The sequence below is a fragment of the Apodemus sylvaticus genome, chromosome 3 (assembly GCF_947179515.1).
Source record: "Apodemus sylvaticus chromosome 3, mApoSyl1.1, whole genome shotgun sequence".
NCBI lineage: Eukaryota > Metazoa > Chordata > Mammalia > Rodentia > Muridae > Apodemus > Apodemus sylvaticus.
In genome coordinates this window covers 171,527,570-171,554,954 of record NC_067474.1, presented here as the reverse complement: position 1 = coordinate 171,554,954, position 27,385 = coordinate 171,527,570, and the positions used below count along the sequence as shown (strand labels likewise).

Below are 27,385 nucleotides of genomic sequence, written 5' to 3'. Positions count from 1 at the left end.
TTTTTATGCCAAACCCTACCCTTGGAGCTTAGAACTCAGACCCCTATTCCTGGTACTGGGGGAGCTAGCATCACAGAGACTACTTCTATGCCACAGTGTCAAGGTCAAGTAGAAAATATTGAGGGCCTGAGGAAAGAGTGAGGCAATCTGTGATAGGAGTTTTCCAGTAGTTAGATCTGATGCTGTCCTAGACTGCAGGTATAGGGCTCAGAAACGTGTATTTTGGAGTTTCCTCTAAGATTTCATTAGAAGAGTGAATTTGGGGCCACAAATGATGGGAAACCTCTTATCATAGGTAGTGAATGAATGATCCAGTGGAGGATGGCACTTTATGCCTGGCCAGGAGATGCAAAAGGATAAGAAGGCAGTGTTACCAACTAGGGCTGAGAAACCTGAAACCTGGCAGATCAAAGGGTACTAAGTGCCTGGCCAGAGAAGCCTCAGAGACGTTTCACCTGTAGGTAATGGAAGTGGGGCTGTCAATGTGTAATGAGTGTAGGGTCTTAGGGCCCAGGGAAGGGCTGGATGAAGGATTGAGTAGAGGAACCCCACAGATAGGCCAATGGTTCTTGGTAGAGAGAGATGTGTTGAGAATTATCGCAGGTGGCTGAAAAGTTGGGCTTACCGGTACAGAAGGCTGATTTGAATCTTGAGTTATGGGCACTGTGTACCTGTTGGTATAACTCAAGTGTGTGGTATGGGGGCTCTTTGGGTGATTTCAGCTGAGATGAAGACTTAACAGGAGGGTGGCTACATCAAGTGGGAAGGTGGAGAATGTGCATACTCCCCAAGCTTGTGGAACACCCCCCACCCCCACCACCCCCACTCTCCCACCCTCCCACCCTCCCCACCCCCCCAGCCCCCCCACCCCCGGGCTGGGGCTCTTTCCCAGCAGGGGCCAGGAAAGGAGCCCCCTCACTGGGCCTAGGTGAACTGTGCCTTCTTCCCAAACACTTGCCTTGGGTGGCCCTGCTGGAGTTTGCAAAGTAACTTGAGGGCTGGGGTGTGCTCCAGGCTTAGGGTCAAGGGGTGGCAAGAGTTTCTCAGCTATATGCATGTTTTTTCATTGCTGGGGAGTTGAGTAAATGGGTGGTTTAAGGTGTTGTTTTCAATTACAAGAGGAAAGGTAGGTGGGTGATCTGTGAACCCATCGCCTCCCTCTCCAGCTTGTACCCACTTGAGCTTCTTACATACCACTTGGGGACCCCACTCCACACCAGGGCAGAGCCTGCAGGAGCAGAAACAACACGGGCACGGCACAATGGCATGCATAAGCACAAGCAGACAAAATCCCAGAATTTAGTGCTTCCTGCAGACCCAAGTCCCTGTGGAGGTGATTCAGGAACCTCTCAGCCCAGCCAGGCATTAGGAGTGATAAAGGAGGACTGCCTTGCGTGGTGGCGCACGCCTTTAGTCCCAGCACTTGGGAGGCAGAGACAGGTGGATTTCTGAGTTCGAGGCCAGCCTGGTCTACAGAGTGAGTTCCAGGACAGCCAGGGCTATACAGAGAAACCCTGTCTCAAAAAAACAAACAAACAAACAAAAAAAAAAAAAAAAAAAGGAGGACTGCCTCTGCCCACACTGCAGCCTCTGCTGACCGTCCCACTTGGCAAGCCTCCTGCTCCACCTTCCTCAACAGCTCCATATGCCAAGCAACCGCCTTCTTTCTAGGCTCAACCTCTGCTCCCCTGTGACAACACTTAGCCCACTCCTACTTCTCCCTTGTCCTCTAATTTCCAGCTCCATTGCCCTCCCATCGCTTGTCCCTCCTTCGATTCCTGCCCTCTTACAAGCACCACCACCAGCCCTTCCCAAGCTTCTACCTCTACCCAGAGCTGCTCTGTCCCTTTTGTATACTTTGCATCCTGGTCTTAATCCACCCCAGCCTCTTTGCTACCAACTGCGACTCCCTGTGGACGTTAGAGTCCCCAGAGACATCCTCCTTTGTCTCTGTTCACCGCCCCCGCCCCCTCGGCTTCCCTCACCCCTCACTCACTGCCCCAGCCCAGTGAAGACAAGAAGAGCTTTACTGCCTCCTCCGCCGCCGCCGCCGCCGCTGCCACTGCCGCTGCCGCTGCCGGCCGCTGCTACCACTGCTACTGGAGGTGGGCAGGCGCCTCCGCGGTTGGTTCTTTATTCTCTCTCCAAAGCCGTTGCTCCTCCCGCCGCTGCCATCGTGCTCCCCGCCTCTGCCAGGCAGGAGCAGACAGGCCCTGCACCGGCGCCCCTGGTCTCTGGGGCCTTCTCTGCAGTGCAGACTACAGGGGCTACAGAGGACAGCACTGGCTAGTGGGCAGAAGATTTGTAACCAACAGAGGTTGCCTTGGCTCTCCATCTTTTGCCTGCTTCTGAGCTCACATTTGGGATTTCTACTTGGAGAGAATTCTGCTTATCTCTACCATGAGCCTGGAGGGCTGGGGAGAAGGCCTGGTGCTCCCCTAGCCATAACTGGCTAAACTTTGATATCACAGCTGCCATCTGCTGCTCCAGAGCACCCAGCATGGGGGGAGTAGCTCCGAAGAGGCCTAAGGGCACTCCATAAGAACACCCTACACACCCAGGAATTGGGCTAGAGCTGTATCATGCCTCCTCTGCCACTGGAACACAGAACCAGGCAGCAGCCTGGTGCCTCCGTGCTGGTTCGGTACTTCATGATCCCCTGCAACATCTGCTTGATCCTGTTGGCTACTTCTACATTGGGCTTTGCGGTGCTGCTTTTCCTCAGCAACTGTACGTGGCTGCTGGGTGTACCTCTTCTGCTCATTGAGCCCCTCATCTCAGTTGCCAAGGGTTTCAGGAAAGGCAGTGTCAAATCAAATCCAGGGGTTGCTGTGGATGGGGCACCTTTTCCTTCTAGGTATTGAATAGGTCACACTAGATTCCTGGCCTATAATAACCTATTCTTAGGTTCCTAATGGTATAGATCTTCATCCTGAGCTGAAGGAAACTGAGAATTGGCAAGGATGCATCATGATTAGGAGCAGGGGCAAGATCTTGACTTACCCAGAGAAAGAAGTTGGCTATGCAGTTGGCAGGGCAGAGTCTGCCTTGCCTTGGTCAGTGACTTTCCAGCCTTATTGATTTTAACTGGAATCTTGAGGAATGGGCATGAGTGGGCATAATACCTGCTCAAAGGAACCTAACTTTTTCCCCCACAGACAAACCTGGAATCCACTTCACAGCAGCACCTTCTATGCCTCCTGATGGTGAGTGCAGTGGTTGGGGCTGGTGGTTGGGGCAGGTGGCTGGCACACTAATAATGGGGGTGAAAATGGGCAGGGTTACCAGGATTGGGGCAGTTTTGTAATGTGTACACCAGGTGTATTTTGAGTAGGAGACTGTACAAGGGAGTCTGGATCCCTTCCAGGGAGTCTACAGGGGTCTTTAGGTGCTGGCCAAAACTGAACAGGATCAGTTTTAGAACTGTCAGAGGATTTGTGTAAGGTTTGGATGGAGCACTGAAGTCAGTCTGTTTGTGGAGGGATTCCTTTTCTTTGTCTTTTTTCCTATTCAGGAAAGGGTGGGGCTGGAAACAGACAGAAGCCCAGAAGGGAAAGTGGGCTGGGTAATGGGGGAGGGCCCAGTAAAGCCAGTGACAGCTGTCTGAAGGCTGGAGGACCTAGGTCGGCCCCTAGGGTGGGGGAGGAAGCTAATGATGAAAAGGGTAGGCTAACCTTTTTCATGGCTTTGTGGGCTGGGGCCAGCACTCCCAGAGGGACTACTAGTGTGTAGGCTTCTGTAACTAAGCTAATGATAAAGAGAAGAGGAACTGATAGTGTTACAGAAAAAGCAGGCTGGGGATATCTCTGCTAGCCCAGCCTGGTTCCTCACAGCAAGTAGGGTACAGCTTTATCCTTAGTACATACTATCCTATCAACTCTGCTGCTTGGGCAACTGACTAGTTTTATAAAAGTCATATGTTTAGATTTATTTCATGTGAGGCAAAGCCATAGTTTTTTGTTTGGGATAGGGGATTAAAACAGAGTCTCTATATAGCCTTGTCTGTCCTAGAACTCACTGTATAGACCAGGCTGGCCTCAAACTCAGAGAGATCCTTCTGCTGTGTCTCTCAAGTGCGGGGATAAAGGTACATGCCACTTGCCCAGCTATGGTTCCTGTTTTGACCAGGATATGGGTTATGGGGACATCAGGGAATCCTGAGATTGAGGTTGTAGGTGTCACTCTGAGAACAGACTGTTCTCTTTCTAGGAAGTAGCCCTGGGTTACATAGATAGTCTGGGTCACTTCCTGGGTCTTGAGAATAGAGGAGGTATCCTTCCCTCTGTCCTATACTGGGAAGTTATGGCAAAGGTGGAGCTCCCAGTAAGCCTCAGCAGTCTGTAAAATCGGGTAGGGAGTTTCCTTGGGAATGGGGAAAACAAGCATCTCAAAGCAGGAACTTGGTTATATGCAGGATATCAGAGGGTCTCTTCTACCTTTTGATGGCCAAATGGGGAAGGGTAATCTAGGCCTTTTATTCCCTGCATCTATAATGTTACCAAACTGACATTTTGCCAGTAGACTTTTGGTGTCTAGTTAGACTGCTAGTTGGGCAGTGTTAGGGGATAGTGGGAATGGAGGTGGTAGTAAGTAAGTGGTAGGTGCTTTTGACCTAGCCCTGGCTCTGGCTTTATAGCCCCAAGTCTTGGTCCCAGACCCCAGTGTACTACCTCAGGCTGCTTCCCAGGTACCTCTGCCAGAGAAGTTACTATCAGGGTAGTAAGTAAGTTCTATGACCCTCACTATTACTAGAGCTACAGAGACTATTGGCTAGCTTCGTAGATGAGTAAGCAAGTTGGGTTGGGAAGCAGGAGGAAGTGACTCTCACTTATCAATATCTTTTGAAAAGATCACTCCCAGTGATGTAAGCTGTTAGTAGGTGGAATGTGTCCTTTAGTATGGTGCATGAGGTTAGGCCCGAGTGTTCACAGACTAGGGGCAAGAGTCCTTACAGCTGTCTACATTCAAGGAAGGCTCAGGAAGAAAGAGATCTTCCTTCTTGGCAATTTCTTCTCCTTCTGAAATCTCCAAAACTGCCAGATGTCCCTTTTCCTGTATTCACACTGCATTCCCAACTGTACATGCAATCCCCTTTCCTTTGTACACTTTAGACACAGACCATGGCCATCACACACACACACACACACACACACTCATATCACACATAAATAGGCATAAGCAGGCTATTGGGAAATGTTTCATTTCCCAACCTACCAAAGACTAGAAAAAAAGTTAAATATACCCTCTGCCACTGTGAAAGATATAAAAAGTAGAAGACGCCTCCAACATCACATGAAAAGATGCCTGGAGGGTAAGAAGCTAGGAGGCCAGGGAGAAGTTCCTCAGGGGCTAAGGACACTTCTTGGAGAAAACAGATGTGCCCCATTTGTGATTGCTGGCTCATAGGTGCCCAGGTATGCCCAGGTAACTTGATTGGAGAAACAGGATGGGTCCTATGTTCTCTAAACCTTGAATTTACCATAGAACTTCAGACCATTGTTGTTTTGTTGAGACAGAATCTTACACTTGTATGAAGAACAGTTTGGGGAAGTGACCAGGAGCACAGTGGGGACCAAGCTAAGCTCTTGTGTTTATTAGGCATGAAGCTTTGTCAGGAAGCCTCACTGAGCTTCTGCTTTCCTTTCTGATACATGGATGTTGCATATCATGATACTTTGGTGGTGCCTGAAGTCCAAAGCTGTTAAAACAGCTCTTTCTGCTGTAGTTATGTAATTACTTCATCCATACCCCTCTGCAGATGGTCTCAGATTGTGCCTGTTCTAACATTAAGAAAATTATCAGGTGGTAATGGTACACACCTTTAATCCCAGGACTCAGGAGGAAAAGGCAGCCAGATCTTTGAGCTTGAGCCAGCCTGGTCTACACAGCAAATTTCAGGACAGACAAGACTACACAGAAAAACACTGTCTCAAAAATTAACCAAACAAAAACAAGTTTTATCTTGAGCTTTTGTGATCTATTGGTCCTGTGTAAGAGACCATTCTTCATCAATTTAATGGCATGAGTATGAGTGTAAGGCAGGGGTTTACTAGAGGTGATAGATGGTACCAAAGCTGTGCGATTTCTCTCTTTTTCAAGCACTTATTTGTGTGTGTGTGTGTAAGCTCATACATGCCTTGACACAACATGTGGAGATCAGAGGACAACATGCAGGAATCAGTTCTCTCCCACTATGTAGGTCTTGAGAATCAAACTCAGTCAGGCTTGATAGCAAGTACCTTTATCTGCTCAGCTGTCTTGTCAGCCATGAGTTAACTCTTGATAAATAACTTCCCCCTCCCTCCATGGGGTTTCTCTGTGTAATCCTGACTATCCAGGAACTCACTCTGTAAACCAAGCTGGCTTTGAACTCAGAAATCTGCCTGCCTCTGCCTCCCAAGTGCTGGAATTAAAGGCATGTACCACCGCTGCCCAGCGATAAGTAACTTGATTGGAGAAACAGGATGGGTCCTATGTTCTCTAAACCTTGAATTTACCATAGAACTTCAGACCATTGTTGGTTTGTTGAGACAGAATCTTACACTTGGAGAGCTACATCTGGCTTTGATATATGATTGAAGGAATGAATAGCTACCTACCCTTGGTTGTGGATTTGAGACTTGGGGGAGGTTGGCTAGGCCCAAGTAATCAGAGAAGCCCAAGAATCATAGACACCATCAGTCAGCCAAGGAACTTGGTGCTAGGTACAGACACAGAGACGGGACCTAGGGGACACCTTGGCCAATAGCCAAAGAGTACAGCCAGCAAGTGTCCTCTCAGCCTCAGCAAGTACTTGTTAAATTTGGTATGAGACCTTCAAGGGGTTTGGGTAAGAGAAGGCCATATGTGAGGATGGTATGATTGTGGGAGAGAATGCTAAATAGGAGAGGGGTGTTTGCCAGGCATGAAAAGAGGCCACTGGTGCATATATGTTTGTTTTGAGCCAAGACAGGGAAAGCTGCTGGTGCTAACAAGCCTATTATTGTATGTCCTACCCAGTACTTGTCTGGGACCCCCTTCTCTTAAGTTTCGTAGATATTGGTGAACCCATAGTTCTGGGAGTAGGTACTCAGTGTCCCCATTTATAAAAAGGGAAGAGGACACTATGGCACAGTGTGGGAGCTCAGGAGGGTAAACAAAAACATAAGCAGGTTATATGTAAGGCAAGTAGATGTTCTGTAATTTCAGCTTTCTAAGGTGGAGGCAAGGCTAACAAACAAGGTAGGTCATTGCTATTGCAGTGGCTGGCTCTAGCCCCCAATGTACTCTGCCCTCCTAGGAGATGTCCAAGACTGCTTCTGGCATGATGTGAGGTGATGATAATTATACCCAATTAAACATTTAGTAGAGCTAGGTAACTGTAGCCCCTTAGGGGCCCACCCAACTTGTGGTTCATCTTTTCAGAAAGGGTCAGCCCCAATGTGCTTAGGAAGGCTTCCTCATTGGGTATCTAAACTTGAAATATAACAGTGTCTAATTACTTGTGAGTTTAGTAAATAATACCTGGCCCTTCCTCTGCACATTGCTGTTTGCAACACTGATACTACAATGTTAGAAAGCTCTTGTGTGAATGGGTATGTGAGGCTGGATATTGGGGGCACTTGTACTGGGTGGGGGTACTCAGAGGACTTGAATGAGGATATTCTGGGCCCTGAGGTGAGGGCCCAGAAGAACAGAAGGGGAGTACCTGTGTGATCCTAGAGAGACCTATGCCACTGCCAACTTGAGGCTGAATGGAAGCATTATATGATTGTAAGTGAGAGAAGCTTTGGAAGGTTAGGGGAATAGACAGAGAACAGGGTTTGAGGGAGAAAAGATAGTGGGAACAGGAGATGGGTTGGGGCAAGGCAGTTCAGTGTGCTTCTGGAGATGAGAGAGACCTACTAAAGAGGTATGGGAGAAGGGGGCAATTAAGAAGGAAAGGATATGTGGAACAAAGTTCCAAACTTCTACTAGTATACAGTGCCCATCAGGTCTGGAGGAAAGTAAAAGAGGTTGGGGTCAGGGGGTGACCTCAGGAGGTTATGGAGGTGGTCCTTACTGGGAGGTAGGAGGATTCAGGTGGGCACAGAAGCACCTTCCCCCTCCAGAAAGGAGCCACATAAACCTTAGATGAAGTGAGTCTGAGTTTTGTAACATAAAAGCAGACAGCTATAACTCCTATTGCTAGTTTCCTTCATCTACACCTCTCAATTCTTCAAGCTAGCATTGGCAAGGCTCTCTTTGAGATTACATAGGCACCTCAGTCTGTATCCATACCCAGATCTTTCAGAGCCCTTCCAGCAACCACAAGAGCTGAATTCGTGTGGATGGAGCTAAAGCATTCATAGCTGAAGCCCTCTCCTGCTGTGTGTAAGGGCCCGTGGAGGTGTGCAGGGAGTAAATGCTTTGTCCTGTTCTGGGGACATGAACTCAATAGTTGTAGGGTATGTAGTAAGGGAAACTGCTCTCCCATGGGGGAAGGTCCCAGAAGACTTCCAAGGGTAGGGTTGAGCATAAGTTTTGTGACAATTGTAGGATGTAGGTGCTTATGTGTTTGGATAGGACCTTAGTCACATGAGTTCTTAGATATGGATTTCCCCATGAAATGGGTACAAATAGAATGTGATACAAGGGCTCATGGGTGTATGGATCTAGGAACAGATTCCTGGTAGCCTGCCTCTGAATACTCTTTCTCTGGTCTAAACTCAGTATGCAGGGGAATGTTATGTGGCTTTGGTGCTGTGTGTGAACCTAGTGTTGAGGATCCAGGCCAGGCCTCCTGTGTGTGCAAGAAGAATGTCTGCCCTGCTATGGTAGCTCCTGTGTGTGGCTCAGATGCCTCCACCTATAGCAATGAGTGTGAGCTACAGCGTGCACAATGCAACCAGCAACGGCGCATCCGCCTACTTCGCCAAGGGCCATGTGGTAAGTAAGCGTGGGAGGTGGGCGCAGGGGGGGGGGCAGCCCAGTGGACAATCAACATGACCCCACCTGCACACCCACAGGGTCCCGGGACCCCTGTGCCAATGTGACCTGCAGTTTCGGTAGTACCTGTGTACCTTCAGCCGATGGACAGACTGCCTCATGTCTGTGTCCTACAACCTGCTCTGGGGCCCCTGATGGCACAGTGTGTGGGAGTGATGGTGTGGACTACTCTAGTGAGTGCCAGCTGCTTCGTCATGCCTGTGCCAACCAGGAGCACATCTTCAAGAAGTTCAATGGTCCTTGTGGTAAGCAAAGCACTCTGCATGGCTTCTCCCCATTCATGACTCTTAGTGTGCACTGGTGACAGCTCCTAATTTCTACTCTTGGACTCTAGACCCCTGCCAGGGCAGCATGTCAGACCTGAACCATATTTGCCGTGTGAACCCACGTACACGGCACCCAGAAATGCTTCTGCGGCCTGAGAACTGCCCTGCCCAGCACATACCTATCTGCGGAGATGATGGGGTCACCTATGAAAATGACTGTGTCATGAGCCGTATAGGTGCAACCCGTGGCCTGCTTCTCCAGAAAGTGCGCTCTGGTCAATGCCAAACTCGAGGTTGGTGCTCCCAGAGGATGGATCCAGCCCCGTCACTGTGGCTCATTAGGCCCCCGTTCCTGCATACCTGTACCACACACTATGTCAGGTGTCCACAAGTACCCTGTACATGGTTGATAATTGGTTTGAAACTTTGCCTATCTGATCTCCTTGTCTACTCACAGACCAGTGCCCAGAGACCTGCAAGTTTAACTCTGTATGCCTGTCCCGCCGTGGCCGTCCCCGCTGTTCTTGCGATCGTGTCACCTGTGATGGGGCTTACAGGCCCGTATGTGCTCAGGATGGACATACATATGACAATGACTGTTGGCGCCAACAGGCTGAGTGTCGACAACAGCAGGCCATTCCCCTGAAGCACCAGGGCCCGTGTGGTGAGCAGCCTGGGATCCAGCTGGGAATAGCTGGTCTTGCATCACTCCTTGTCCCTATCATACACCATCTCCATTTCTTGTCATATACCTCCTGGGGTCCCAGGCTGGGGTCATGTGGGGAGGGTACTGGTGTGTGGAGACTGTGAGGAGGGGAACTGGGGAACCTGAGAAGTGGGACAAAGGCAGTGTGCACTTGGCCTTGCTACACCAGCAGGTCCTCTGGTCCATCATCATCAGACTCTGTACTGCACGGGGAACAGACTACTCAGGTGGGCAGGAATGGATGTGATGCTGGAGATTTCTTGCTCTAGGAGCACAGTGCAGTCCCAAGCCTCTTAGAGGTAGATTGTAATTTGGGATTTGAGGGACCAGTGGAGAGGGTGGAGGAAATTGGGCAGTGGCCAGCAGGCCCCTTTGGAGGTGTAGGCCTCTATGGCCCTGCCTGCCTCTGCTGTCTGTCTTGGTCAGTCCTCTGTCCATCTTTCTTTCTGCATCTGTCTCTTCTTGGTCCTTCCTTCCCTCTCGGCTCCGACTCTTGTGTCTTCCAGCCTGACCTTCTGGCAGGATGAGGTGCTGCGCCTGCCCGCCAGGAGCCCACAGCCCGAGGTCTGCCCCTGGCGCGGCTTGGGGGAGTGGCTTGCTACTGCCTGGCCTTCTGGTCCTCAGAGCAAGTTGACAGACACCTTCTTCCCTGTGTAGTTTGTGATTGTGGGGTGTAGAGTTTTCCTATCCATGGGGGGAAAGTTTCAACCCCCATGTGCATGATATCCCAGGGCTGCTGGTGGTCCAGGGTCAGTGACCTGCTATGGGCAATCAGAAACTCATGTCCCCATCCACCTCTGTTATGTGTCTGTCCCTTTCTCTGCTGTGTCCTGTGCATCTAGCTTTTCCTCCACCATTCCCACCCTGGAGAGGGGCTATTGCATGGGAGTGGGCTTTGTCCACAGATGGAAAAGAATTGGACTGAGTACCACATCTTCCCCAGACCAGACCCCATCCCCATGCCATGGAGTGCAGTGTGCATTTGGGGCAATATGCACAGTGAAGAATGGGAAAGCTGTGTGCGAGTGCCAGCGGGTATGCTCGGATATCTACGATCCTGTGTGCAGCAGTGATGGTGTCACTTATGGCAACGTGTGCGAGCTGGAATCCATGGCCTGTGCCCTTGGGCGGGAAATCCAAGTGGCCCACAGAGGACCCTGTGGTCAGTGGTGGGCAAGTGGGTTGGGTTGGGAGGAGGCTTCTGGTCAATGTGGTGATACAGCTTCCTCCCCAGACCGATGTGGGCAGTGCCATTTTGGATCCCTGTGCGAGGTGGAGACCGGACGCTGTGTATGTCCCTCTGAATGTGTGGAGTCAGCCCAGCCTGTATGTGGTTCTGATGGACACACATATGCTAGTGAATGCGAACTGCATGTCCACTCCTGTACGCACCAGATCAGCCTATTCGTGGCCTCAGCTGGACACTGCCGTGAGTGTGACCAGAAGGGACAGGCTTCCGTGAGTCTCTCCATCAGGGAGCCATGCTTATTCCCTCTTCTTACCATCTCCTGTAGAGACCTGTGGAGAAACAGTTTGTACCTTTGGGGCTGTGTGCTCAGCTGGACAGTGTGTATGTCCCCATTGTGAGCACCCTCCACCTGGCCCTGTGTGTGGCAGTGATGGTGTCACCTACCTCAGTGCCTGTGAGCTACGAGAAGCTGCCTGTCAGCAGCAGGTACAAATTGAGGAGGCCCATGCAGGGCCGTGTGAACCTGGTAAGCTCAGATAACTGGTGTGAACCCCTAGATTCCAGGCTCTGATGGAGACCTCATGAATGACTGCTCTTTTTTCCTGTAGCTGAGTGTGGCTCAGGGGGCTCTGGTTCTGGGGAAGACAACGAGTGTGAACAAGAGCTATGCCGGCAGCATGGTGGTGTCTGGGATGAGGACTCAGAAGATGGGCCATGCGTCTGTGACTTTAGCTGCCAGAGTGTCCTTAGAAGCTCAGTGAGTACCCAACTTTCCCATGTTTCCAGGGTGGGTGAACTGAGGAGGGGGTCAAGGTTGCTGAGGTTGACCCCACTCCTCCAGGTGTGTGGCTCAGATGGGATCACCTACAGCACTGAGTGTGACCTGAAGAAGGCCAGGTGTGAATCACAACAAGAATTGTATGTTGCTGCTCAGGGAGCCTGCCGTGGTGAGTGGCTATTCAGAGCACATCTAGCATGTTCTGTGGTACATAGCATAGAGATATAAGGCTGTGGTCATGTGCCACATGCTATGGTGACTTTTATTATTGTTGATGATAATGAGTTTTTATATATTTGTTTATTTACTTTTTTTTGGTATAGAATAGAGTTTATTCAGGGTAGAGGTTGGGAGTTAGTGGTAGAGAAAGAAAGGGAGGGGGGAGAGAGAGAGAAAGAGAAAGAGAGTAGAGAGTAGTGGAGGCCGGCCATGACCATGTGGAGAGAGGGGGGAGGGGTGGAGAGCCCAAGGGGCAGAGAGGTGAGAGTAGGATGAGAGAGAACATTTATTTACTTTTTTATTTTGGCTTTCTTTTTGTTATTTTACTTATTTTGAGGCAGGGTTTCTCTATATAGCTCTGGATGATCTGGAACTAGCTACATAGATCAGTCTGGCCTTGAATTCATAGGTCCACCTGCTTATGCTCCTTAAGTGCTGGGATTAAAGGTGTGTACCAAGTACTTTCCACTAGCCAGATTAGGTGCCAAAAGGAGGCAACAGTGAACATGAGGAGCACTCACTAGGCACTGGCACTCTGGAGAAGAGATTGCTGCTAGGCTAGGAGTGGTGGTGCCCACCTTTAATCTCAGAGTGGCAGGTGGATCTCTGAGTGCCAGGTCAGCTCCAAAACAGCCAGGGCTACACACAGAAACTCTTGTCTTGGAAAAACAGAGGTGGGGGGCACAGAGTGTGTGTGTATGTGTGTGTGCTGATGTATGTGTTTGTACATGTACACAGATGTATCTGCACAAGAATAAATAATGTATTAGAGGAATGTGAGTGAACACATGTCAATGTGTCTATATATTTGTGTACCCTTATATCTGTATGCTTGTCTGTGGCTCTGATAATGTGTGCATGTAGATGTATGTCCCTACCTGTGTATGTGACTTAGTATGTTTTATGGGCTTGGAGTTCTACGTTTACTGTGTGCCTTTATATGTGGTATCTTGATTTCACCTATGACAGCCTCAGATTTTTGGTTCCCAGTAGGATTTGATGTCAAAAGGGATGAGGTCATGTAGCAGGAATCATTGAGGCAGAGTGACTGGACTTAGGGTAAACATCTACCAGTACACAAAATATGAACTACTGTGCACCTCTCCTCAGGTCCTACCTCGGCTCCACTGCTACCTATAGCCTTCCAACACTGTGCCCAAACCCCCTATGGCTGCTGCCAGGATAATGTCACTGCTGCCCAGGGTGTGGGTTTGGCTGGCTGTCCCAGTGAGTATTTGAACCCAGCCCTGACCGTGGTCTAGCAAAGCTTTGCAGCTCCAGTGACCAGTGCTTTCTTATCTTGTAGGCACCTGCCATTGCAACCCACATGGCTCCTATAGTGGCACTTGTGATCCAACCACAGGGCAGTGCTCCTGCCGACCAGGTGTAGGAGGCCTCAGGTGTGATCGCTGTGAGCCTGGCTTCTGGAACTTTCGTGGCATTGTCACTGATGGACATAGCGGTTGCACTCGTGAGTAATGGAACTATATGCATTCCTGCCTGTCTATATGACCAATATCTGGTAGGGCTGGGTCAAGTAGGGAAACTTATCCAGGTACAAACCATATATTCTTCCCTCCCACTTCCCCAGCCTGCAGCTGTGACCCTCGGGGTGCTGTAAGAGATGACTGTGAGCAAATGACTGGATTGTGTTCCTGTAGACCTGGTGTGGCTGGTCCCAAGTGTGGACAGTGTCCAGATGGTCAAGCCCTGGGTCATATTGGCTGTGAGGCAGGTGAGAGCAGGAACTAGTACTGACACTAGGACCCCCTATGCTGAGGGTGGGAGTACCTGAGTTAGCAGGAATTTTTTTATCCCTATCTCAGATCCCATGACACCTGTGACTTGTGTGGAAATGCACTGTGAGTTCGGTGCCTCCTGCGTAGAGAAGGCTGGTTTTGCCCAATGTGTCTGCCCAACTCTCACATGTCCAGAGGCTAACTCTACCAAGGTAAGGAGTGAAATATGTAGAGAGTAATGGGTAAGGAGGCCTTTCCCTACCATCCTTTCCCTGTACTCCAGGTCTGTGGATCAGATGGTGTCACATATGGTAATGAATGCCAGCTGAAGACCATTGCCTGCCGCCAGCGTCTGGACATCTCTACTCAGAGTCTTGGCCCCTGCCAGGGTAAGGACCTAGAGCAACCACCTAAAACAAACCAGAAGCACCTGACCCTGCTCTGACTTGAGCCCCCAACATCCTTCTTTTTGCAGAGAGTGTTTCTCCTGGGGCTTCCCCAACATCTGCATCTATGACTACCCCAAGGCATATCCTGAGCAAGACACTACCATTTCCCCACAATAGCCTTCCTCTGTCTCCCAGCAGTACTACCCATGACTGGCCCACCCCATTACCCATATCACCTCAGACCACAGTCAGCATCCCCAGGAGCACTGCATGGCCTGTGCTGACTGTGCCTCCAACAGCACCCTCTGATGTGACCAGGCTTGCAACATCAATCTTCAGTGAATCTGGCAGCACCAATGGGAGTGGCGATGAGGAGCTGAGTGGAGATGAGGAGGCCAGTGGGGGCGGGTCTGGGGGTGAGCAGGGCCTCAGGGACGTGTGGGCAGGTCTGAGGGTGATGTGGGGGCAGAGCCCAAGAGTGGCTCCTACCCAGAACTGTGCTTAGACTACATTTCCCCAGGACTTGAGCCCCTGGTGGGCAGCATTGTGGTGACCCATGGGCCACCCATCGAGAGGGCTTCCTGTTACAACTCACCTTTGGGCTGCTGCTCAGATGGCAAGACACCCTCACTGGACTCAGAAGGCTCCAACTGTCCAGGTAAGTGAACAGCAGGCAAAGGGATGAGCTTGAGGAACAGCATAGACAGGAGTGTTGTCTTTACCCTGTGGCAGCAGGTTAGTATAAGGTTATGGTATTGTGGCTCCAGCCCTTGAGTGTGTGTGGGGGATTAGAGATTTGGCACATGCACTCTGGTTTCAGCCATTGAATATGCATGTGTGCCAAGGACCCTATACCTAACCCATCTTTCTCCTTGCAAGCCAGCTTGGGGCACCTGCTCCTAGGAATTGCCTGGTAACTGACGCCAGCCCTACCCTGGGGTTCCCACTTACTAACCCCATGATCATCTGACTAACATCCCCTGCCCTGCACCCACATGGCTTGCTGTGGGGCTTCTGTGGCTGCCTAGGAGGCTAGATGGCATTGGCAGGGCCTCACTGCCCCTCCCCCACAGCTACCAAGGCATTCCAGGGCGTGCTGGAGCTTGAGGGGGTCGAGGGACAGGAACTGTTCTACACACCTGAGATGGCTGACCCCAAGTCAGAGTTGTTTGGGGAGACTGCAAGGAGCATTGAAAGCACGGTATGAGGGTTTGTGGCGTGTTCATTTAGGACAGACCCAAATGACTGGCTCAATCTTAACTGAGTTTAGACAGTACCTTGCACCCTCACCCATTACCTGCCCACAGCTGGATGACCTATTCCGGAATTCAGATGTCAAGAAGGACTTCTGGAGCATCCGCCTACGGGAACTGGGACCTGGCAAACTAGTCCGTGCCATTGTGGATGTCCACTTTGACCCTAGTAAGCCCCTGTTGCTCTCATGGGAGATGATGGGTATGGAGTGCATGGAGTCAGGTCATGCTCAGGACCCTCTTCTTCCCAGCCACAGCCTTCCAGGCACCAGATGTGGGTCAGGCCCTGCTCCGACAGATCCAGGTATCCAGGCCGTGGGCCCTGGCAGTGAGGAGGCCTCTGCAGGAGCATGTGCGATTCTTGGACTTTGGTGAGTACCAGGTTAGGCCTCATTTTGCCTGTCCTTTCTTCTCTAGCCTCTATATCTCAACAATACTTTATATGTCCCGTGGCATATAACATATAACAAATATGTTAAATGCATATTTAACAGTTACCCTTCCCTGCAGACTGGTTTCCCACTTTCTTTACGGGAGCTGCAACAGGAACTACAGCTGCTATGGCCACAGCCAGAGCCACCACTGTGAGCCGACTGCCTGCCTCTTCTGTCACCCCACGAGTCCACCCCAGTTATACCAGCCGGCCTATTGGCAGAACTACAGCACCACTAACTACTCACCGGCCACCAACCACTACCACCAGCATTGACCGGCCTTGGATCCCAGGCCCTCAACAGCCCCCAAAGTCCTGTGATTCCCAACCTTGCCTCCATGGAGGTACCTGCCAGAACCAGGATTCTGGCAAGGGTTTCACCTGCAGCTGTACTGCAGGCAGGGGTGGCACTATCTGTGAGAAAGGTAAAGTCACCCAGTGCTGGAGGGTTTGGGGTTATGGCCAGAGGGTATAGCTGGGTCTTAGGCATTAGCTTAACTCTGTCTGTCTCCTGCAGTACAACTCCCCTCTGTGCCAGCTTTTAAGGGCCACTCCTTCTTGGCCTTCCCCACCCTCCGGGCCTACCACACATTGCGTCTGGCACTGGAATTCCGGGCTCTGGAGACAGAGGGACTGCTACTCTACAATGGCAATGCACGTGGCAAAGATTTCCTGGCTCTGGCTCTGTTGGATGGGCATGTACAATTCAGGTGGGCATGTACATTGGCATGGCTTCTGTAGGTCAGATGACCTGTAGGATGGCAGAGACCAACCTAGACCTTCTGAATCTAAGGAATGAAGTCTGGTGGGCCATGGGTGAGATGAGGTAGGCTAGGCTTGTAGTAGGCCTGGACCAGCACCCTAAGCACAGACTCCCATGTCTAGGTTCGATACAGGCTCAGGGCCAGCGGTGCTAACAAGCTTAGTGCCAGTGGAACCAGGACGGTGGCACCGCCTCGAATTGTCACGGCATTGGCGGCAGGGCACACTTTCTGTGGATGGCGAGACTCCTGTTGTAGGTGAAAGTCCCAGTGGCACCGATGGCCTCAACTTGGACACGAACCTCTATGTGGGTGGTATCCCAGAAGAACAAGTTGCCATGTGAGCAGAAATAGGCTGGGACTGACTGACCCCTGGTCTCTAACTCTGTAACAAATGATGGGTAATAGAGGAATGGGTGTGGATGGTAGCTGTAACTTTGACCTCAACCAATCTTCTGACCCTCTATTAGTTCTTGCTGTGCTATCCATGGTAGATTACCTTTGGTGGGACCTGTGAAGGTGGCTATACCTGACTATCAGCCCTGACCCTTGACCCTTATACCCACCTCTTGATTCTGTCTTGTTACTGAGCTAGCTACCCTGTGAATACAATAAAGAGAGTAGGCATAGGGGCATTCCTGATCTCTAGCCATGGTTTATGGAGCATGCTAGTATTATAGCTGAGTGTGAGAGGATGCCTCTGACTGACCCCTCCTGGTATCAGGGTACTTGATCGGACCTCTGTGGGCATCGGCCTGAAAGGATGCATTCGTATGCTGGACATCAACAACCAGCAGCTGGAGCTTAGCAACTGGCAAAAGGCTGTGGTTCAAAGCTCTGGTGTGGAAGAATGTGGAGACCACCCCTGCTTACCTAACCCCTGCTATGGTGGGGCCTTATGCCAAGCACTGGAGGCTGGCATGTTCCTCTGTCAGTGCCCACCTGGCCGCTTTGGTGAGAACTAGCCTGGTACTTGGGAAGGAATCTAGGTGCTGTGTGAAGAGACTCGTTTCTTGGAACCCCTATTCAATCTCCCCTCAGGCCCAACTTGTGCAGATGAAAAGAGTCCCTGCCAGCCAAACCCCTGCCATGGGGCAGCCCCCTGCCGTGTGCTTTCCAGTGGTGGGGCCAAGTGTGAGTGTCCCCTGGGACGCAGTGGTACCTTCTGTCAGACAGGTAAGATCTAAAGAGCTGCTGAGAAAGGATGAGGGGTTAGGGTCAAACTCCTGGGTTGATTTGAGGTCTGGTGTATGATCCAGTTAGGGTTGTATTTGATCATTCAGATACTGTAGTAGGGAAACCAGAGTCTGCAATCTTGTTTTGACATCTGTTTGGCCCTCCATAGTCCTGGAAACTGCTGGCTCCCGGCCCTTCCTGGCTGACTTTAATGGCTTCTCCTATCTGGAACTGAAAGGCTTGCACACCTTCGAGAGAGACCTAGGGTTAGTAAGGCAGGAGGATTCATGGAAGGGAACTAACCTGAAGAAGAGACAATGACACATTCCCACAATTCTACATGACCCCAGGGAGAAGATGGCACTGGAGATGGTGTTCTTGGCTCGTGGGCCCAGTGGCTTACTCCTCTACAATGGGCAGAAGACAGATGGCAAGGGGGACTTTGTATCCCTGGCCCTGCATAACCAGCACCTAGAGTTCCGCTATGACCTTGGCAAGGGGGCTGCAGTCATCAGGTGGGCATATGGGCATTAACCAGGGTTGGCTCTAGACATTCTGCACAGATCACAAGGAGGACCTGAAGGACTACCTGAGGTTGGGATGACAGTATCTATACCAGGGGTGTGTGTGCATATATATATATATATGCCAGTGCCACTTGGGCTCTAGGTGAACAGAGACCAAAGTCTACTCATACCTTTTTTGCAGGAGCAAAGATCCCATATATACACATATATATGCCAGTGCCACTTGGGCTCTAGGTGAACAGAGACCAAAGTCTACTCATACCTTTTTTGCAGGAGCAAAGATCCCATAGCCCTGGGCACCTGGGTCAGGGTATTCCTGGAACGAAATGGCCGCAAGGGTGCCCTTCAAGTGGGTGATGGGCCCCGTGTGCTAGGGGAATCTCCGGTGAGTATCCTGGGCATGAGGAAGGTCTAGACCCTGTTCCTACCACTTCCCTTCCTCCTCCCTGGGGGCTTCACAGCCCCTGATAGTCACCTCTCACAGAACTGTTTTCTCTGTCTGCCCTGTGCCTCGGTCTGTCTCCTTTTTGCTCCCACTGCTCTCTGGCTCTTGCTCTGCAACCCCCTCACCTGCTCTTCGGATGTCAGAAATCCCGCAAGGTACTGTTGGCCTCTTAACCCAATTCAACTCACCATCTCTTGTACCCATTCCTAGAGTAGCCCTTTCCCACTAAGACCCAATCTGCCATTTCTGTGTGATTAATACTGCCTCCTAGATAGTTTGGGGTAGGTGTGGGGCATCAAGCAATTGGGCATACTCCAGCCCAGTGGATGGATCATACATGACCCTCTACCCCATGCCTCCTATAGGTGCCGCACACCATGCTCAACCTCAAGGAGCCTCTCTATGTTGGGGGAGCTCCTGACTTCAGCAAGCTGGCCAGGGGGGCCGAAGTGTCCTCTGGCTTCGATGGTGCCATCCAGCTGGTATGGAGATGAGCACCAGCCAGTGGGGTGGAGAGGGTCATTGTATGTGGGGATTATGTCCCAGGTGAGGGTTGTCTCATCAGAGGGTAGCAAACATGACTAAGGTGCTCCCTCCTCTCTTCTTCAGGTATCTCTAAGAGGCCATCAACTACTGACTCAGGAGCATGTGTTGCAGGCAGTAGATGTCTCACCTTTTGCTGACCACCCTTGTACCCAGGCCTTGGGCAACCCCTGCCTTAATGGGGGCTCATGTATCCCGAGGGAAGCCACTTATGAATGCCTGTGCCCTGGGGGCTTCTCTGGGCTGCACTGCGAGAAGGGTGAGCACTGGCAGTCCAGGGCTGAGACTTGACATGGCCTGGAGATCTCACCTGAGGCCCATTTCATCCCATCTGTCTCCCAGGGCTAGTTGAGAAGTCAGTGGGGGACCTAGAAACACTGGCCTTTGATGGGCGGACCTACATCGAATACCTCAATGCTGTGATTGAGAGGTAACATGCAGTCAGGAACCAGGCACTCCCTCTACCCTTGGCTGTCCTGTCTGGTCCTGTCTGTGCATGCCATGCAGGGTATGGGTGTTAAATTCTCCACATCCCTCTCAGTTCTAGCCAAGAGGGAAGGCCCAGAATCTACCCTACCCCCTTCATTCTCACTATCTCTGTCTCTTTGTTTACAAGCGAGCTGACCAATGAGATCCCAGCGTAAGTAGGCTCTTGGCTCTAGTCATACCTTGGCACTCACTCATGTCCATGCTTTGCTCCTAGCATTACAATCTCGAGCCCTATTAAAGGTAGAATTTCTACCCTGGATGAAGGATGGGGTTGGGGCCTGTTCATATACTGTCAGGCTCAGCTTCCTGCCTTGGCAGTGATCAATCCTCTACCTAGGATATACCTGCCAAGGGCCATCACCCACATCACTGAGGCTCCACTGCAAGTGTGATTTTGTGTGTGTGTGTGTGTGTGTGTGTGTGTGTATACATGTCTATGTATATATACTTGGTATGTACTAGGTATGTACTTGGGTGTGTATCTGATTTATGGGTATGTATGTAGTATTGTATCTACATATGCCCATATGTGCTTTGCAACATATACATGTGTATGTAAATGTGAGTTTGTGTAGATGTGTGTACATGTATGCAAATGTGTATGGTGTATGTGATGTATGTGTATGCACAGAGATGGTCATGTATATGCTAGGACATCTCCAGTGCTGCTGTCATCAGAAGAATCTTTGTGATTCCATATCACCAATGCCTCTCTCCTTGAACTACCCACCAGGGCATGTCCCCAACATGTGTTACATAAGGGTCACTGCCAAAGCCCTTTGTGGGAAGGGCCATTGATACTTTGGAATTATGCTTGCTCTTCCTCTCATCTGCACATATTGACAAAGGGGATTTTGGCCTGCATTCAGCCTGTCTTGTCTCCTGCTTACTGCTTCCCTCTCTTCCTGCTTTTAAGCCCTGAAACTCTGGATTCCCGGGCCCTTTTCAGGTAAGCACATGGCAGTACTTGAGAGACCCAGCACATTACATTGCCATGTGCTTGCCTCTTGTCTGCCAGCTCTCTGATCAACTTTATCTAGTTGACCTTGTCTCCTATCTCTCCTTTGTCACATTGTTGGTGTTAGGCCTGCCCACCCAATTGCTTGGGTCTGATCACCAGCTTCTGGTCGCTATGATAGTACCTCAAACTTGTGTGCTCTAACAGCACCCACACCTACCCCACTCAATTGCCTACTACCCTGGAAGCCATTGACCCATCCTTTTACTTTTCAGTGAGAAGGCACTGCAGAGCAACCACTTTGAACTGAGCTTACGTACTGAGGCCACTCAGGGGCTGGTGCTGTGGATAGGCAAGGCTGGAGAACGTGCAGATTACATGGCTCTGGCCATTGTGGATGGGCATCTACAACTGAGCTATGACCTAGGTTCCCAGCCAGTTGTGCTGCGCTCCACTGTGAAGGTCAACACCAACCACTGGCTCCGAGTCAGGGCTCACAGGTCAGTGAAGTCCACTGAGAACAACATAGGTAGTGGATGAACTTGCTTAGCTGGGTCATACCCAGTCACTCACGTTTACAAGTAGCCTGACTCAAGGTTTTTTAATGAGAAGGGGAAGAGGGAACAGTAAAAAGACACAGGAGAAACCATCAGCCACTGCCTGTCAGGATAACATATAGTGTTACTTTCAGGGTGTGGTATCCTCAAGGCATGTGATAGAGAAAATGTGGTATCTAGGTCCTAGAGGAGGTAGGGAGGATGCTTTCCACAGCTTTGTCTCACCCATCATCCCCTAGGGAGCACAGGGAAGGTTCCCTTCAGGTGGGCAATGAAGCACCTGTGACTGGCTCTTCCCCATTGGGTGCCACACAATTGGACACAGATGGAGCCCTGTGGCTTGGTGAGTGTTTGGAACTGGCCAGGGGAGGGGATACCCAAGGATCTTAAACTATATGATGGATAGACTGTCCCAGAGCTGACATCTGGAGTGGCCCATCTGGATAACAGATGGGCTATCCAAGGCAGGGCAGCACCCTCTTCTTCATTTATGCAGATCTTAGTCTGTGCACATGTATAGCACCCTACTGGTAGTCAGGTGCTGCTGGTGGGCCCCATATGTTGGCATCACTGCCTGCTAATCTATTATCTGTCCTGTAGGAGGCCTCCAGAAGCTTCCTGTGGGGCAGGCTCTACCCAAGGCCTATGGTACAGGTTTTGTGGGCTGTCTGCGGGACGTGGTAGTGGGCCATCGCCAGCTGCATCTGCTGGAGGACGCTGTCACCAAACCAGAGCTAAGACTCTGCCCCACTCCCTGAGCTGCCACTAGAGCTGCCACCTTCCCTACTGTAATTATTTTCTATTTTTGTAAACTTGTTGCATTTTTATATGATTTTCTTGACTGCACGTTGGCCAGAAGGACTGCTGGCCTGGCCTCCTTTCCGTCCGGGCAGCTGTGCTGCAAAGACAAAGTGGTGCTGAGGTACTTAAGTAGGCCGTAGCACCTAGAGCCCTGGGCTTTGAAGGCAGCCTTAGGACACACTCCTGCCTAAGGTACTATGCCTCAGCCCCTTGCACTGTATGTTCCTACCTGTCCACTTGTATTGGTCCTTTGGGTCTCCTGGCCCACTGCTAGGCCCTGTTTGTGTGTTATTAATGTGTTATTGAATGAGAACTGTGACCCTGAGCAGGAGGAGGCTGTTGGGGTTAAGGGGGCCTTCATTAAACCAAGTAACACTGGGTCCTTTGTAGGTTCCCACTTAAGCTGCTCTCCTGTGTGTGCTGAGGGCCAGCCTCACCCCAGGCTAGCCTGGACCCCTAGTGCTCCCTGTGACAATACTATGATATTGAAAAAGTGATAATAATTGGGGCATCATCTTACTTCCCAAAATGTGTTTGCCTGTCCCTAGAGGCTGGAAACTGAAGCCAGGCTCCATCTAAGTCGTCCTGACTGGCCTTCAGCTGGCTTTACCCATCTACTCAATTACCCTGAGCATGGTCATCCTTTCCCCAAAGGCCACTTTGGAACCCCTAAGAGGGAGTGCATCACCATGGGATGTGGTTGATTTCCATTGCTCGCCTGCCAGCTGCATCCAGCTCTCAAAGATATCTAGCCAGACTCCTAACCATATTCTTCAACCATTGGTTTTGTTTGATTTCTGATGTAGAAGTGCTCACAGCAACTTTTAATTGGTCTAATGTGAGGGCAGCCCTCAGTTGGTCCATTGTAATGGTAGTCATCCTTGTCTGAGTGACAGTTATTACCCAGTGTCCAGCCAAGGACAGGTACAGGAATGGCAGAGGTGACTATAGAGCCAAAAATGACTGAAACTGAAGCAACCGTCTGCTTCTCCATTCCCTATCTTTAATGTCCAGCACAGTCATTTTGGGAGAAAAACTAGACAAATCTGGGATGGGGGCAGTATAGCCTTCTTCCTGCTTTGGTGATCCAAGGCTAGAGGGAGCTGCATGGTATCTTGTTACTAACTCTAGTATGTGTCAATGTCAAATACCATGAAATAAAGTCTGAAAAACTAAAAAGAAAGGTACTGTGTTTGTACTTACCAGCCCAGTGGCTTCTTGTTCAGCTTCATGAGGCACAAGCTCTCCTGTTCCTTGGAGAAAGTAGAACCTGAACTGGGAATCCACCACTCCTTTTGGATGAGCTTCTTTACATGTTGAACATGCATTCTGCTGGAAGTGGGATGGGCGCAGGGTGTGTGTGAAGGCTAACTCAAAAGGTACTATTCTTAGGCAACAAAGCTACAGTGTGTGTGTGTGTGTGTGTGTGTGTGTGTGTGTGTGTGTGTGTGTGTGTACAGATCTACATATAAGGAAGGGAGCTAGTGGTTGCAATGAGGATAAAACTAGGCAAATTAGGGAGAAAATGCCTTTGTGGAAATATATGAGCTAGAATAGTAGCCAGGGAGTCCTTTATCTAGCTCAGATGTATATGGTGGGAGACATTAACTAGGAAGCCCTGAGAAGGAAATTCTGATCACTGGCACCTCCAAAAATATATAAGTAGGAAGTCTTGAAGATATTGAAGCTCTCCCTAAGAGCAGGAAGAAAAAAGAGGTGGTACAGTTAGCTCAGTGGCTCCTTGAAGTCATGACTTAAATTAAAATTATGCTATTCTGATTTTATGTTAATAATGTCTATCTTAGTGTGTTATCGCTGTGAAAAGATGCTATCACCACAGTATCTTAGGGTTTCTATTTCTATGAAGAGACACCACAACCACACCACTCTTATAAAGGAAAACATTTCATAGGGCTGGCTTACAGTTTCAGTATCCATTATTGCCATGGCAGAAAGCATGGTGGCATGCAGACGGTGCTGGAGTAGGAGTTGAGAGTTCTACATCTTGATCTTCAGGCAACAGGAAAAGACAATCATACTAGGCTTGGTTTGAGGATTTGAGACCTCAAAGCCTACCCCCAATGATATACTCCTTCAACAAATCCACACCTACTCTGACAAGGCTCCTAATAGTGCCACTCTATGGGCCTAAGGGGGTCATTTTTATTCATTCTGCATTCCACTTCTTGGCTCCCATAGGTGTATAGCCATATCATAATGCAAAAGGCATTTAGTCCAACTTCAAAAGTCCCCGGTCTATCACAGTATCAACATTGTTTAAAAGTTCAAAGTCTCTTTTGAGACTCATGCAATCTCTTAACTGTAATTCCCTATAAAATATATCAATGAAAAACCAGAGCACATACTTCCAACATTCAATGTCATAGGATATACATTACCATTCTAAAAGAGAGCATAGTGAGGAAATACCAAAGCAAGACCAAAAACCAGCTGGGCAATCTGTGTTTGAAATCATATGTCTGATGTTAAGTGATCTTCAGGTCTCTTAACTCCTTTTATCTTTGTTGATTGCAACACACTTCTTTCTCTTGGGCTGGTCACTCCCTGTTAGCAGCTTTCCTTAACAGATGCCTCAGTTGTGGCATCTCCAACATTTTGGGATCTTCAAGGCAATCTAGGCTACACATTCACAGCTTGACACAATGGCCTCTCTAGACCTCCATGCAGGGATACCCCTGACACATACCTGGCCTTGATAGCTTTCCTTGGCTGTGGAGGGAGATTCTGTAACCCCTTTCTTCTATATCTGACTCTAAAGTCTGAACTATGTGGCAAATTCTTCTGTTTGCTGGACCTGGAACATGGCCCCCTTATTCAGGTTTTTTTTTTTTTTTTTTTTGGTTTTTCGAGACAGGGTTTCTCTGTGTAGCCCTGGCTGTCCTGGAACTCACTCTGTAGACCAGGCTGGCCTCGAACTCAGAAATCCGCCTGCCTCTGCCTCCCAAGTGCCGGGATTAAAGGTGTGCACCACCACTGCCCGGCGCCCCCTTATTCAGATATAATTTCATCAGCTATATTTAATGGTTCACTACCTCTAAGCTTGACCATTCTGGAACTCTGTATAGACCTGAGTTTTGCTGGATGACATCATACCCTGAGGTTACTATTACCTTTATTCTATCTAACCTCAGACTTTAATCTGTTTATCTCCTTGAACACAGGACTTAGCTCCATTCCACTTCCTGGTGCCCCTTTTCTCCTTCAACTGTATATTTTGTACTTTTTCTTTCCCAGCTTGCTCCTTTTTGTTATAGATCTTTATAAGAGTGAACACTAATAACCACATGACAGAGTCAGTACTAGGCTATTTGAAATTTCCTCTGCTAATGTCAATTCAAAATTCTTCTGTAATTAAAGGTGTGTGCCAGTACCACCCAGCCATGGCAACTCCTGAAAGAAAAAGCATTTAACTGGGGTTTGCTTACAGTTTCAGAGGTTTAGTTCACTATCATGGTGGGGAGTATGGTGGCGCATAGGTGCTGGAGAAGAAGCTGAAAGTTCTACATCTGCACTCACAAACATTAGGAAGCGAAAGACACTGGGCTTGGTTTAGGCTTGGGGATGGGCTTTGAGGTTTCAAAAGCCACACCTCCTAATCTTTATCAAACAGTTCCACTCACTGATGACTAAATATTTAAATATATGAGCCTGTGGAGGCTTCATTCTTATTCAAACCACCACCCCCCAAAAAACAAAACAAAACAAATAACAAAAAAATGAAAAAACTGGGGGCCAATGAAATGACTCAGCAGGTAAAAGTGCTTGTCATGCAATTCTGACCACCTGAATTCAATCCCTAGAACCTGCATAAAAGGTGGGTGGAGAGAACCAACTCCATAAAATGTTTTTTGATCACACAGGGCAGTGGTATACACACACACACACATATACATGCACAAATAATAATAAAATAAATTTAAACTGAAATCCTATATAGCCAGGCATAGTGACATACATCTTTGGTCTCAGGAGATAGAGGCAAGCAGATCTTGAATTTGAGGCCAGCCTGAACTAAATAGTAAATTCCAGGCCAGCTACAGCTGAACAATGAGAATTTGTCTCAAATGAACAATGAACAAAAAATAGTTGTAAGCTCACCCAGGAGGTCCATAAGTCCATGAGTCTTGAAAGGCCATTGCTGTAGCAGGTGCTAAGAGTGTGTCAGGTTGTAGTACAGCCTGTCTTGCTCTTCAGGAAAACTTGGAGAACTGAAGTCCTGCTCAGCTCCTGCCAGAGTACAATGGGCCTGAGGTCCCACCATCAGGAACAACACAAGTTAGTGCCCTGCAGTTAGATAGGAGTGGTGGGCAAATATGGTAAGTATATCTAGGCTAGACAGCTCTGAAAACTGACTTCATGAGGAGGCCCCAAAGCACTAGGCCATGTAAGGTAGTAAGCAGGTTGGAGGCAAGTGAAAATAGTCCAGGACATTTGGATGGGGGCTCTCTGATGGTCTGAATGGGGCTGGGTTGGAGAGCTTGAGACCCTGTAGAGGGTTGTTGAAGAGTACGCATCTATCCATAATGTTCTGGGAAGTAAAAGGAAAGGCAGCCTGGAAGACTAGGAAAAGGGAAGTTCTCTAGAAAATGTCACTTGGTTGCTTTAAGGGTGACATGACCCCAAGTGATTTTTTTCCTTTCTTGTTTTTTGTTTGTATGTTTGTTTGTTTGTTTGTTTGTTTGTTTGTTTGTTTTTCCCCAAGACAAAGTTTCTCTGAGGAACTGCCCTGGCTATCCTGGAACTGGTTTTATAAGCCTGGCTAGCCTCGCACTTTCAAAGATCCATCTGCCTCTACCTTCCAAGTGACAGGATTAAAGGAGAGCACCACTAGGTGCTCAAAAGGCTCTGGCCTTTTTCTTTTTATAATGTACATTGGTGCTTTGCCTTCGTGTATGTCTGTGTGAGTGTGTCAGTGGGATGGGACATTACAGACAGTTGCAAGCTGTAGTGTGGATGCTAGAAATCAAACCTAGGTTTTCTGGTAACAACCTGCACTCTTTAACTGCTGAGTCATCAGTACACACACACACACACACACACACACACACACACACCCTCCAAATGATTTCTAAAAGAGAAAGTTACAACAGCAATGAATTTATGCTCCATGGCTATATAAGGATCTGAAGCTGGAAGCAGAACTGTGAGAGGCTAACAATTACAGGAAG

General features: G+C 49.4%; 1 protein-coding gene across 2 annotated transcripts in view; it reads left to right on the top strand.

Moving 5' to 3' along the window:
* The window catches only part of Agrn (agrin), a 33,221-nt gene extending 9,848 nt beyond the window's left edge, over window positions 1–23,373 (top strand). Inside the window, exons 1-35 of one of the 2 annotated variants that reach the window (XM_052178443.1) lie at window positions 2,173–2,730; window positions 3,159–3,206; window positions 8,692–8,907; window positions 8,988–9,212; window positions 9,302–9,526; window positions 9,691–9,897; window positions 10,883–11,101; window positions 11,174–11,368; window positions 11,454–11,654; window positions 11,737–11,885; window positions 11,970–12,075; window positions 13,236–13,352; window positions 13,432–13,596; window positions 13,717–13,860; window positions 13,952–14,076; window positions 14,148–14,253; window positions 14,340–14,669; window positions 14,774–14,911; window positions 15,327–15,454; window positions 15,561–15,675; window positions 15,758–15,877; window positions 16,017–16,364; window positions 16,457–16,649; window positions 16,825–17,040; window positions 17,425–17,654; window positions 17,742–17,876; window positions 18,046–18,142; window positions 18,227–18,391; window positions 18,677–18,788; window positions 19,214–19,330; window positions 19,458–19,650; window positions 19,734–19,821; window positions 21,114–21,338; window positions 21,635–21,738; window positions 21,996–23,373. In XM_052178443.1, the coding sequence (XP_052034403.1) occupies window positions 2,583–2,730; window positions 3,159–3,206; window positions 8,692–8,907; window positions 8,988–9,212; window positions 9,302–9,526; window positions 9,691–9,897; window positions 10,883–11,101; window positions 11,174–11,368; window positions 11,454–11,654; window positions 11,737–11,885; window positions 11,970–12,075; window positions 13,236–13,352; window positions 13,432–13,596; window positions 13,717–13,860; window positions 13,952–14,076; window positions 14,148–14,253; window positions 14,340–14,669; window positions 14,774–14,911; window positions 15,327–15,454; window positions 15,561–15,675; window positions 15,758–15,877; window positions 16,017–16,364; window positions 16,457–16,649; window positions 16,825–17,040; window positions 17,425–17,654; window positions 17,742–17,876; window positions 18,046–18,142; window positions 18,227–18,391; window positions 18,677–18,788; window positions 19,214–19,330; window positions 19,458–19,650; window positions 19,734–19,821; window positions 21,114–21,338; window positions 21,635–21,738; window positions 21,996–22,153 (5,808 nt within the window). In that variant the 5' untranslated portion in view covers window positions 2,173–2,582 and the 3' untranslated portion in view covers window positions 22,154–23,373. Of the gene's footprint in view, window positions 1–2,172; window positions 2,731–3,158; window positions 3,207–8,691; window positions 8,908–8,987; window positions 9,213–9,301; window positions 9,527–9,690; window positions 9,898–10,882; window positions 11,102–11,173; window positions 11,369–11,453; window positions 11,655–11,736; window positions 11,886–11,969; window positions 12,076–13,235; window positions 13,353–13,431; window positions 13,597–13,716; window positions 13,861–13,951; window positions 14,077–14,147; window positions 14,254–14,339; window positions 14,670–14,773; window positions 14,912–15,326; window positions 15,455–15,560; window positions 15,676–15,757; window positions 15,878–16,016; window positions 16,365–16,456; window positions 16,650–16,824; window positions 17,041–17,424; window positions 17,655–17,741; window positions 17,877–18,045; window positions 18,143–18,226; window positions 18,392–18,676; window positions 18,789–19,213; window positions 19,331–19,457; window positions 19,651–19,733; window positions 19,822–21,113; window positions 21,339–21,634; window positions 21,739–21,995 lie in introns of those variants that run through there. The other variant, XM_052178442.1, reaches the window with a different exon arrangement.
* Window positions 23,374–27,385: the final 4,012 nt, after the last annotated feature.